The 12,839-nt window shown below is 44.0% G+C and overlaps 1 protein-coding gene across 1 annotated transcript in view; it reads left to right on the top strand.

The window, feature by feature from the left end:
- LOC111156723 (kinesin family member 13A) overlaps positions 1-12,839 on the top strand; it is a 207,015-nt gene that overhangs the window by 107,450 nt on the left and 86,726 nt on the right. Inside the window, exon 4 of the mRNA XM_022517767.1 lies at positions 2,552-2,612. Coding sequence (XP_022373475.1) covers positions 2,552-2,612 — 61 coding nt within the window. The remainder of the gene's footprint in view (positions 1-2,551; positions 2,613-12,839) is intronic.

The raw sequence follows: 12,839 nt of genomic DNA, 5'->3' as shown, positions 1-12,839 counted from the left end.
TAAAGTGAAAACTTTGGTATCTCCCTTTTTATGAACAAAATGGACTTTATTAACTGCTAGAAGTGGAAGTTGGCACAGAATAGGAAATGATTGTTACTGAGAGGTAGACCCTCAAAACTTGGGGAGGAATTCATTTTATTTCAAGTAGCACTACTGCGAATGGAACTTCTTAGCTTTCTTGCTCCATATGCAAAGTAGGAAATGGTTCAAAGTTGTAGGTAGGTACGAAAAATCAACATAGGGGGAATAAATGAGTATTTCACTGAATATAGCAACTCCTAAGAGGAATTCATTGAGACTCTAGAGGAAAACCGTGAAGATACACAGAAAAATGGAAAATAGCCTCTCTGGGCCATTTAAAGGAAGGAGAGTTGACTTAGGTCAAAAGGAAGGGAAAATGTCCTGAGAATGGAACTTAAGTGTTATAAGATGCCATTTAAAGGAAGGTTGTGGAATCTCCTTTTCTGGAAATGTTTGAAAAAAAAGATTGTCATGTCTCAGGACAAGTGCCGAAGTTCAGTGCTGCCCAGAGGCAGAAAGAGGAACCGGATTTCGCCTGTGTGGTCTCGAGTCATCGGAGGAGCCCTGAAATGCGGTAAATACCGCACACTCTGTTGGCCGAGACTGCCGTTCCTTTTAAGCTTGGTTGCTATAAGACCAGAGCGAGTAAGCGTGCATAAGTAGCAAAATTTGAGTTTGGATTTGAGATTGATGGTGCAAGCCGTGCACATGGTACATACCTGCTTCCATTGCGACGGCCTGCACATAGGGCTGGAACTGTTCGGAGCACAGTTCAGTCTTTTTAGGATTTAGAAGGTACCTGCTTTCTTACAAGGCCTTACTACCATTAATCATTCAATAAATACCATAAATAGCTTCTGTGAATGCTGTAGGATATAAGTATGAGTCGGGTGTGGTTCCTGCCTTCAAGGAACTTCATCTACCCCTGGAGGTAGAGCAGGCATGCAAACCTCGTAAGTGGAAAGCATGTTCACGGGCATGAGAGTGGCAAGAAGAAGGAGAAGCGGCATTGTAAGATTTCAGAGAAGAGACATAATTCCCTTGGATTTAGCCGAGAAATGTTTCTTGGGAGAGAAATGTGTCAAACTGGGCCTTAAGAAGTAGGAAGCATTTGGGAGGGTGTAAATGAGGAGGAGAACAAAGAGAGGGGTGGAATCTTTCCTCCCAATTCCAAGGTACAGACAAGTTCAGCGGAAGCATGAGGAGGCTGGGGGACAGGAGCGGGGAATGCCTCGTCGTAGCCAGTCTCAAATGCCAGTCAGAGCTCAGGTTCTGTTTGCACAGTGCTTACAGTCCCAGGAAATGATTAAGCACGGGAGGGTTCCTGTCCGTGGGAGGTCTGTAATTTGCTGTGCGGACTGTCAGGGGGAAAGGCTGTAACAGGGAGCCCCGGCCCTTTGAGGCAGAGTTTGCCAACGGGGTACACTGAGAAAGAGTAGCATCGAGGCATGTTAATAAATAGGTGTTACTCAGGAAAGGGTCTCTTCACTAAAATGAATTGGAGAAATAAAAAAGTTAAGCAATTAAATGGGTTTCTTAGCTGGATACGTTTTCAGAGCCTTTAATTGTTTTTCATGGAATATCTCCTGAAACTACTGTTTCTTGGAATATATTTCGGGGAACGTAGGCCTCTGCGCCTGCTAACGATGGCTGGAACCCGAGTGGTGGTCGTACGCACGGAAGCAGTGACAGGACGAGAATCCCAATGCAGGACACAACAGTGTTTCCCGACACGCAGTGCCATTCCGTGACTCTACAGAACGTAAATGCACCCGAGAGAGTTACTGGTTTGTTAACCAGACTTGGGCCAAGACGGCATGCTGAAACAAAGAGATAACAGAGTCCGAGGTGGGCCTGTGGGGAGTTTGGAGCTTTGGCTGTAAGTGGTAGCATCACAGGAAGCTAGAAGGAGGTGATTCAAATGCAGGTTGATCACTCTCATGTTACTTGGCCATGGGCGTCCAGCCAAGGGCTTTAGCAGTTGCGGGAACTGTGGACTTGGGTGAGAAGTCATTGTTTTTGTTTGTTGTTCTTTTTCTGACTAAATGTATCATTAAGAATATTTTTTGATTGGGACACCTGGTGGCTCAGTGAGTTAAAGCCTCTGTCTTCAGCTCAGGTCATGATCTCAAGGTTCTGGGATCGAGCCCCACATCGGGCTCTCTGCTCGGTGGGGAGCCTGCTTCCTCCTCTCTCTCTCTCTGTCTGCCTCTCTGCCTACTTGTGATCTCTATCTGTCAAATAAATAAATAAAATCTTGAAAAAATTTATTTTTTGATTAAGATGTCTCATTGTTTGCATTCTGGATAAATAATGATTTTCATATGCAACTTATTCTAGTACGGTAAGATAACCATCAATTTAGTGCAAAAGCAGCTTTGGATTAATGAAGCAACAAAACCACAGTATTTTTTTCCTAATCAGACAGTAGCAGGAACCCTCATGTTTATCAGCAGATCTTTTTTTTTTTTTGCAGTCTGATTTACTCTTAGCAGTTAATTAATGTTCAATAATTTGTTCTTTCATTCAGGTATTTGCCTTTGATTATTGCTTTTGGTCCATGGATGAATCTAATACTACAAAATATGCTGGTAAGTTGGCTCTCTCTTCACTTGAGTTTTGGGCCTCAGTCGTCTTCATCTATTTTCTTTATTCGGCAGTTCTGCTTTTCCCATAAAATTCACACTCCTTCTTTCCAGTTCCAGCATGTGGGTTTTGAAGTCAACAAGATTTGATTTCAGGATCTGGCTGTGCCACTAACTTGCTAAGAAGTCATGGACCGGTTGGTTCATTTTCAGGCGCCAGGTTCTTTCCCCGTAAAGGGGGTATTACTATCTTCAGAGGTGTTCCAACAATTAGAAATAATGGGGCACCACCTCTAGCCAGAAATGCTAACTGGTGTGATTATCACATGAAGAAGGGGTTTAATGTGCACGTCTTTCCTTGTCGCTGTTTCAGGAATTCACTGCTCCGTTGATGTAATCCAAGCTCAGATGCTGTGGGTTTCTATGTCCGGGGTCACTGCTGATACGAACTGTCCATGTCTGATGGTCCCTGGTGATACGAACTGTCCATGTCTGATGGTCGGTCACTGGTGATGTGAACTGTCCGTGTCTGACTGTCACTGCTGATACGAATTGTCCATGTCTGACCGTCACTGGTGATACGAACTACACATTTGCAGGGAAACACGACCACCCAGTCCCACATTTTGCTAGTGTTCCTTCCTCGAGGCATTTCATCCCTATTCCACTGAACACAGATGACTACTGATTTTATTATTTGGTGAGTCTTGGCCCTTTTGAGGAATTCATCACAATTGCTTTGGCTCAGGAGGGAAGCATTTGTGTTCATGGAGGAAGTTTGATTCCTACCCTTTTGATTGTGTCCCCATTTCCTAAGAGATTTGTTTAGTCTTTATGAATGTTTTCTCCTCATTTCTACTTAGAAAAACATCAGCTGAAGGACTTTCTCATTTGCTTTTTAAAAAGAGTGATGAGGGATGGATGGAAAGGCAGGTCTTACAAGATTAGAAGGCAAAAGGAAATCACTTGCTTGTAGGGAATTCTGTTTCATGACAGCCTTTTCCTGGCCACATCAAGCAAACTTGTTGAGAAGTTATTTGATATATAATTTTTTCAAAAGTTAACAATCTGAAACTAGGAAAATTTCTTCTGTTGCTCACCGTGAGTAAATTAACCTTTCTTTCCAGACATCATTCCTGCACCTTTAGCAAATGTATTTCATTGATGTGAATAAGTACTTCTTAATGTTGGTTGTAATTAATTTGTCTTTTTATTGGCCCATTAGCACTTTAGACAGTAAATTCTACCGTGTCTAAAACAGCCTGCTTTGAATGTTAACACAGTGTGTATTTTGGTGTTGGGCGTGTGCTTTGGGATTTAAATAAACTACAAAAGTAAAACATTTCCTACTGTAACAGAACAAATGCTGTGGCTCTACAAAGCCCACTCTTTGTTCAGCTGACGTTATTCAGGATACAGCCAAGTAGATCTTCCCGGATTAGAACTCTGCTTGTGCGATTCTCAAATACTTTCAAGGACTCCTCACCACTTGCAGAAAAAATCTGTTCTCCTTGAACTCCATATAGGCTCCTTTATTTTATCTCCTCAGCCCACCTTCCTCACGCTCTGCTCTGGGACTCCCCACCATCCATCCCACGCTCTGGCCCAGGGCTGTTACTCCTCTCCTATAACCGTGAGGGAGCCAGCAGGTCTCAGAATGGTTCCTGAAGATTTAGGAAACCCCTACAGTGTGTGTAGCTTCAGGGAAGCCCTTGAAAAATCACAAAGTTAGGTGGGAAGCAAAAGAATGCATAACGAATGACAGTAAACATTTTGAGCTAATTCTGAGTTAAAGTGTCTGACAGATTTTGAGTGCTATAGAAAACCCAAGGAAGGGCATAATCCGGGAAGGGCTGAACAGAATTCTGAGGTTGAAACTGAGTTTCGTTTAGACGGCTTATCGGTGCAGAACAGGGGCTGTTGCAGTGATATGGTTAAAAGAATGCTTCAGGGAGGGTGTTTTTCCTCGTTGTGTCTTCTAGAATCACATTGTCCCTTATTACCCACAGAGACCATTCTAGCCTCCTGCAGTATATCACTCATATCCCTGAATATAGGACAAGCTTCTTTTTTTTTTTTTTGAAGATTTTATTTATTTGAGAGAGAGCACACAGAGGAAAAAGCAGACTCCCCGCTGAGCAGGGAGCCTGTGTGGGGCTCAATTCCAGGACCCTGAGATCATGACTTGAGCTGAAGGCAGATGCTTAACCGGCTGAGACACCCAGGCGCCCTAGGACAAACTTTTTTTTTTTAAATGGAAATAACTTTATGAAGTACAGATGATAAAATTCACATGTGAAACTGAAGATTTCTGGAGCTCTGCATTGCAAATTAGTATGTTCAGAAATATCTAAAAAGATAAAAATGATTTTTAAACTTAGAGCCTAAAACTTCCTACTTTTAGTGTGCATGATCGCATCAAATAGTGTGTTCCATTCAGACGAGAAGTGCAGCCCTGTAGGCTCCAAGAGCAATGCCTATTTACAGAACACAGAGAGACATTCTCTTGTTCTTTGGACAGCTCTGTTATTGTGCAAACCCAGTGACCACCTTAGCAAAAAGTAAAATTCTTGCTGGTTCTTCTCCCGGATTTGTTTGTATTCATTGTAAATAACCTGCCTACTAAATATATTACGGGAGGTTCGTCCATTGGTTTCATACTGACTTGATTTCCTTTCTCTTCATTAAAAAAGGAATAGCAGTTCCTTCTTAATGCTGAATAGAGACATCGAGATAGAAGCCTTCATTCTCTGATGGGAAGTAGAGGAAATGTAAAAGGGGGAGCACGAACTTCCTGAAACCGACCTATTTGTCAGGCTCAATGAATAATGGCGTCATTGATACCGATGAAGAGGGCTCCCGGCAGCTCTCAAAACTTGGGGAGCAGAGAGGAGGAGGGGTAGCGCAGAGAGGGAGGCTTGAAGGCACAGGGACCGAGGGAGCCAAGAGAGGCAGGATGCTGAGTTTCACGCGGTGTGTCGGAATGTTCTGTCTGTTTGTTCAAAGTGACCGCAGCACCCGTCACTCTCAGGCTGTCCGCTGGAGAAATGCACAAGTCCATAGTGTGGGAGGGCGTGGCGGCGGGCTGTGGGCTCCTACGCCAGACCGCCCGGTGAGCCACCAGATCTCACTGCACCTCTGTTTCCTCAAAAAGAGGGTGGTAATCATTCTCATCTCAGGGTTGATTTGAGGGCCGAGGGACCTGTCGAGAGAAAGTACGGAAGCCAGTACCGGGCACATGGGAGAAGCTCTCTTCCTGTCTATCTTCTTTATCATGGTCACATGGTCGCAGTCCTGAGGGCCAGAGCATCAGCCTTGTGGACAGAGAATGTGCTAGAATTGATGAGACTCGGTTTTGCCACCAGCTGCTCACCTTTATGGGGTCTTTATGGGGTTTCCGCGTCTGTGGAAGGAGGAGACGTGGCCTAGGATGATCTCAGATCCCCTCTAGCTCTCTGGTAAAACATGAATCAGACATTTTATCCTGGCCGCACAGCTGCTGGAATGGACTGTTCAGAGGCAACTCAAAGACTTGTTTGTTAAGCGGATTGCATTGCACTGAGTTGGGCTTTGAGATGTTTTGTGTTTTAACTGTATTATTTCTTACTATAACCCTTGGGTTAGGTAGGCATAATCATGTTTGGCTGGCAGAGAATTCTGAGTCTTGGAAGCAAAAATGCTTGTGCCAGGATGAAAGAAAAAAAGCAAGTAACCTGCAAAGCGAGGCACCCAGAGCTTGGCATATTTCTGCATAAACTCATGTCTTCTCCTGCTCTTCACCCCGTATGTCCACACATGCAGACAGATCCACGTTTAGGACTCTAACGCCATTACAGTGAATACTGACGGCACTTGAGAGTGTCGTACCGATAATGGGCCCTTGTGAATGGTTAAATCACTACTGATTATAATTAAGACCTTCTCGATAATGAAATTGGTCCATGATTCATCATTGTCTCAGATGTGCCATGTTGGTAAATAACAGTGACCAGTCCCCTTGGTTTCACTTTTCTTCTTACTGGGGGACTGTCTCTCACAGATCTGTTTTTCTGTCGATCTTCATACCCAAAATGAAAACCAGTCTGGTGGGGGTATGGGGGGGGGGGTGCCTGGCTGGCTCTGTCGGTAGAGCGCGCGACTCTTGATCTTGGGGTTGTAAGTTTGAGCCCCATGTTGGACATAGAGATTACTAAAAAATAAAATCTGTAACCAACTGAGCCACCTGGGCGCCCCCAAAATAAAATCTTAAAAAAAAAACCACAACAAACCAGTGGGGGTGGCATATCTGGGAATCAACGCAGACACGAACATTTCCAGGCCCAGAGCTTCTCAACTATTGACTTAGAAATTATCTAACAATTCTCATCATACGGCATGTTGCTCAAACTTGCTGAAGCCGTGTGTTTTCAGGCATTGTTAATGCCCTGCAGTCCAGGAGAAAGGTTATATGTCTGATTCTTGTCCTGCTAGCCTAGCTGTGTGCTGTTTGCGTCCGAGCCGTGAGCCGTTGCGTGTTTGATTCTGTTCCCATGATGGGACATTTTATGTGCCCAGAGGTAGAAATAATTTCTCTTTCACACTGTTTAACAGAAGCCAGATTAGAAACAAGATAAGATATTTGTGCATCAAAATTTATATTCTAAAAGCCAGCACTAGCCAAAATAGAACCAGTATTTTAGCAAAGTTCCAAAATGCTTGTCTGAGCGTGCTGTGTTGGTTCATTCTTTCGTTATTCAAGTTTATAAGAAACATTCAGCAAGTGCCTCGCACAGAATAGTTGTTAGCTACTAGGTTTATCAAAACCACAGATGTTTTCTGTAGAGTTATGAAAAGCGGTAGTAGTTGATTCTGTGAACAGTTTGGTGAAATGGAGATTCATTATAAATGATGCATGCCATCTTAAAAGACACTTACAAAACCATCTGAATGCAGAGTTCTAGCTTTTTCTTTCTCTTTTATAGTCTTCAGCAAATTGTCGTACCCATACCAAATCTGACAATTCTTTTGGTGACTGAGCCTTACCAGGTTGTTCCTTAAGCATCCGACTTCATTTTCTTAGAACCAGCAGCTGTCTTTTTACATTTGTTAATGAAATTATGTAATGACAGAGAAGTACAATGGACATAAACTAGGTTAGGAGCAAACACAGCTGACCCTTTGTGAGAACATAGTTCAGCTGGTGGGAGTCCAGAGCACAGCCTCCCAGCTGGGGTGATGTAGGCTGCGGTGGGCACACCCCATTGTACTACCTTATAGATGGAGGAGAATGTTGGCCAATTCAGAAAATGGGGTCAAAGGAGACATCAGTGAAAAAAACCTTTTCTTTCTTTCTCCTTTTTTTCCCTTTTTTGGTATCTCAAGAATCTTTGAGGTGTACTTTCAAGTTTACTCATGGTGGGGTTGTATTTGTGTTTGGTAAAGTGTGCCAAGTGCCCCGCATTGAGACCATTTTGGTTCACATCGCTGCCCTCCTCACGGACGTTTCCTTGCCCGGTGAGGTCATGGTGGGGGGCCTTGGCTTTTCTCTGGGTTAGGCCAGCTTTACTGGTGAGAAAAACTTTCCTGAAATAAATAAGCTAAGCTCATATTGTTAGATTCTTTTAAAAAGAGAGAGTGCGTGTGTGCATGTGTGTGTGTAAATGTGAGTGTGTGTAAGTGTGTATGTGTGTACGTGTGCATGTTTTGTGTATATTTGATTATAAGTGTGTTTGTGTGGTTTGAGTTTGTGTAAATGTGAACGTGTTAGTGTGTGTGTGTAAATATTGGTGTGTATATGTATGGGTGTGATTGTGTGTGTGCTTCTCTTTTCTCTTCTACTCCTAATTTTTTTTTTTTTAAAGTAGGTTTCATGCCCAATGTGGGGCTTGAACTCATGACCCTGAGATCAAGAGTCCCGTGCTCTCGCAGCGGAGCCAGCCAGGCGCCCCTCTCCTCCTGTTTTTTTAATCCCACCTGGTCCCACCTTCTTACAGGCTTTCCTTTCTTCATCCCCATCTATGCCTTTTTTTTTGGCACCCAGAGACATCGTGTGACTTACTGAAGGGTGTGCAGAGAGGCGGCTAAGAGTCACAGTCGACAGTAGACTTGGGGACACTGGGTTCCCAGCCCTGTGCTCATCTCCCCACCTGTAGTAGCTCATTTAATTATCAGAACATCCCATCACGTAGAAACGATTACTGTCTCCCCCCACCCCGCATGTTATGGTAAGGAAACTGCTCCCTGGGAAAGTGCTGAAAAGCAGTCGTACCGGTGGGTTTTAGGCAGCAACAATTATGTGTGAAGATGTTACAGATTCTCCTGCAGTCTCAGGCTGTCCTCTGGTCTCTGCCACCCCTGGAAAGTGGCCGTGTGTGGTAGTCACGTTGCAGTGCTCTGGCATGGAAGCCAGCCAGCGTTCTCCCTCCTGTCCCATGTTCTCTGGAGTCCCGAGTGCCTATGTTTGGTTTGGGCTTTGCTCTAATCCCCTCTTGACTGTGCTCCCCCCAGTCCAGAAGGGGTGTTGGGTCCCCATGTCCCTGTACCGCAGAGAACATACCAGACAGGGTGAAAACACCCCATGAAAGATCTCAAAAGACAATCCCTCTCAGATGCCCGCAGAGCGGGTGGCTTCTTGGCATCTCCCATCCCAGGCACAGCATCTGACCCTCTCCTCGGTGAGTCAGCCACCTCACAGGCCAACAAAAAAGGAGCTGAGTTTCACTGCCAGCTCATGACTCGTCCCAGCACTGTTGCTGGGGTGGAAACGTCCCTCTGGGTGAGTCACCCTATGCCATGCACGCTGCAGGCGAGGCGCCCAGACTCCAGGACGCTGATCACCCTTGGACGCTGCTGCGGAAAATGGCCCTGCGCTCTCCCTTTACCCTCATGGCCCAGTTTCTCAGGATCCTTTTACCCAGCCCCTTAATGGCACACTTCTGTAGCTGATTAATACTTAAATCCAGTGTCACCAGGTTAATCCTGAAAGGCTTCATTTTTGTATCGAAACTCTGCGTGTTTTGGTCATTTAGGTTGACCCAGGTTTAACTTCAGTACATGGGACAGTTTCTGAGCTGCCCCATTTGGGAGAGGGATGTGCCGAAGGCTGGTCCACGTTAGGCATGTCTCCCCACCGCACGTCTGTGTGGAGAGCCTGTCTGCTCTTGCACTGTCCAGGTGCTCTGCCTTGGACCTGGGCCACCTGCCAAGCCCGGACGCATCAAAATCACTGCGGCCGTCAGCCCTGCTGAGAGGTGGAAAAAAACTTCCTTCCTAACAAGCAGACCTGGGAGTCCCACATCACAAATACTGAGTTCAGACTTTTTTTTTTCTTTTTTCACTCTAACTCCAAAGAGAAAAGACAGGAAAGAAGGAAAATGGGAGACACTGCGTACACTGGTAAAATGTACTGATCATGTTGAACTCTTGAATGCTTTTCCATGTTCCTGCTTTAGAAAAATGAGAAATATTCCATGCATATGTCCTATCTGGCCCTCAGTTGCCATGCTTGCTGTTTTATTCAGCCGTGATCTATACACGACTGCCTTGTTTAATACAGATTGTAAACAAGACAAGGGTTATGCCCCCCATTTTGTTCTCCTATTTCTTAGAGCACAGCCCCCTGTAACAGACCCTGTACCTCTTCAGTAGTCAGGTGTGAGCACGTGAATGGTATGTGCGTTTTCTCTTCCATCCCTGGTTGGTCTTCTGTGCTTTGCTATCGGCCCCGCAAAGAGCATCACCTTGGCTACCCAGTTCCCAATGCACACATGTAACAGCTTTGAATCCATTGCTGGGATCTCCAGTAGGGACAGATGATGCCCGAGCGTGGAAACTCGGATCTGTATTATATATGTGACTCAGGGTTGGGTGGGTCAGGTGTTTAACTTCCTGACTTGCAGAAATTCCATACAGGGTCCTCTCCGCAATCATGATACTGTGTTCCAGATTGCTTTGGGCATGCCTGTGTGTTCAGACCTTTCCATGTAGTTATAGGTTTTAAGCATAAACCCCACAGGGGAAATTGGCATCTTCTTGGTCATGGTTAGTGAGGTCAGGTTTGCCCTGTGGAGTCCCTGCACCAGACACATGGGGCTGCCATGTGTGGAAGGACCACCTGCTGAAAAGCCACAAGCCTTTGGGTTTGACAGTGCTGTGGCTTTGCTTGGTTTGTCTGGGATAGAAGCAAATATTCATAGATCCTCCTGCTTCCCACATGACTTCTGAACTTTCCCTTAGGGGCTGGTGTGCATTCCTCTAGACAGAGAGAGTTCATTCTGCTTGAGGCTGAGGTATGGGCAGGAAACATGTAGGTGAAAATACTGCAACTTTTACGGGGTTCCTGATTCCCATCATCTAATACAAACAGCCCCATTCTTTTGCACAGTGAGCTTCAAAAAGCAGTTGGCAAGTTGGTTTTTTCCCCTTATGCTGGAAAAGGGGACCTCTGTGTTTAAAAAATAGAAATGAACAAAGCAGGAAACCTTCTGTCTCTCCTTTACAGACCATATAAGGGTCTTTGATATTTATTCTTCTCTCTATCACAGAGTGAAGTGTAGTTTGTGTTTCAGGGAGAGACGGTTGTGCTGAGGAGGACAGGAAGCTATAAGAGTCCACAGGGAGTATTTTGGGGCTTCGGTTGATAGTCTGGCCTTTTTACAGTTGTTTCCTACCATCCCAGTGATGCCCTTGAAAGTTACCAAACCGAAGCACTGATTCAGTATAACCCCAGCCAATGAGTCCTACAGCTCAAAAGGAACCAGATAGAAAAATCAGAGGACATCTACAGAGTATGTTTCTAGTCACAGTTTTATTGATAGGATTTATTATGTTGGTTTTTACCCCCGTGCCCTTCCGAGGTAATGTTATGAAAAAAAGTAAATATTTTCCCTCCACTGGACATATAGGTTGGCATATCCTGTCCTAAATAATACTGTTCTGGTTTCCTCTCCTCACAAGCCCCAACATAACACACATACACACACACAGACATACATGTACCCCACCACACACATGCATATACCACAACACACACACACACACACACACACACCCGTACATACCCTCGCTCAAGCCAACACACGTGCACCACACATACACCCCCAACAGACACATGTGCACATATGCCCAGCACACATATAACCCCATATACAGCCAACACATATACGCACACACATGTACACACACACACACCCCAATACATACAAAACATAACACCCCACCATCATATATTGGCTCTCTCTCTTTCCTCTATGAGAGTATCCCACCATTATATTGGTCAGTAGAATTTTGGAAATGGGAACTAAAGTATCTAGAGAAATAACAGTAAGTGATTCCTTTAAAAAATTTTTCCTAAGAATAGGCGTATTTTCTTTTATGTTTGAAATTGGATTACCTCACAGAATTGTCCTACTTTAAAGAAAAATAAGTAGATGTTTACTTCCTTCTTTATGCCAGAATTAATTATAGTTGATTAAAGATTTGAGGGATGATATTGATAATGGATATTAACTGAAATATATTCTAGACTTATCCTAACCAGGCACTGTGGTAAGTGCTTTATCTAGCTTGCCTTCGTAGATCATAACCTGCGACCCAGTAAGGTAGCAACTGTTACTCCCAATTTACTGATGAAGAAACCCAGAACTTGCCCAAGGTCACACAGCTGTAAGGAGCAGAGTTCACATTTGAAAATAAAACTGTAAAAAAATAAAAACAGCAGACCTAGAAGAAAATACAGGTGAATCCCTATATAACTTGGGGTAATAATATTACAAAAGGATTTTGGATGTATAAACATACACTGTAGGGAAAAACCACAAAGGAAAAGATGAACGATTTGAATATGGATAACCAAAAGCTTTTACACGACAAAAACCAGCAGACCAAAAAGTAAATGCCAGACCAGGAAACAATATTTACAATGTATAATAGACCAAAGGTTAATGTCCTTAACATACGATGAGCATTTTGGGGGCACTGGGCCGGCTCAGTTGGAAGAGCTTGTGACTCTTGATCTCAGGATTATGAGTTCAAGCCCCACATTGCGTGTAGAGCTTCCTTCAGTAAGTAAATAAACACATAGATGTATGTATGGTGAGCATTTTTAATTAAAAAAAAAAATGACTAAACCAGTCAATTTGTAAAAAGAAACATAGAACCCAAATACTCCATTTGCTAAAGAATAAATACAAAGTAGGTAATCAACAAAGGAAAGGAAAATTGTGGTTCAGACAAAACCGAGAAGAATGATAATAG

The sequence above is a fragment of the Enhydra lutris genome, unplaced genomic scaffold (genome assembly GCF_002288905.1).
Source record: "Enhydra lutris kenyoni isolate GAN:26980312 unplaced genomic scaffold, ASM228890v2 scaffoldscaffold48, whole genome shotgun sequence".
NCBI classification, from domain to species: Eukaryota; Metazoa; Chordata; class Mammalia; order Carnivora; family Mustelidae; genus Enhydra; species Enhydra lutris.
Note: the sequence above shows the minus strand (reverse complement) of the source record. Positions and strands in the feature narration are given on the sequence as shown.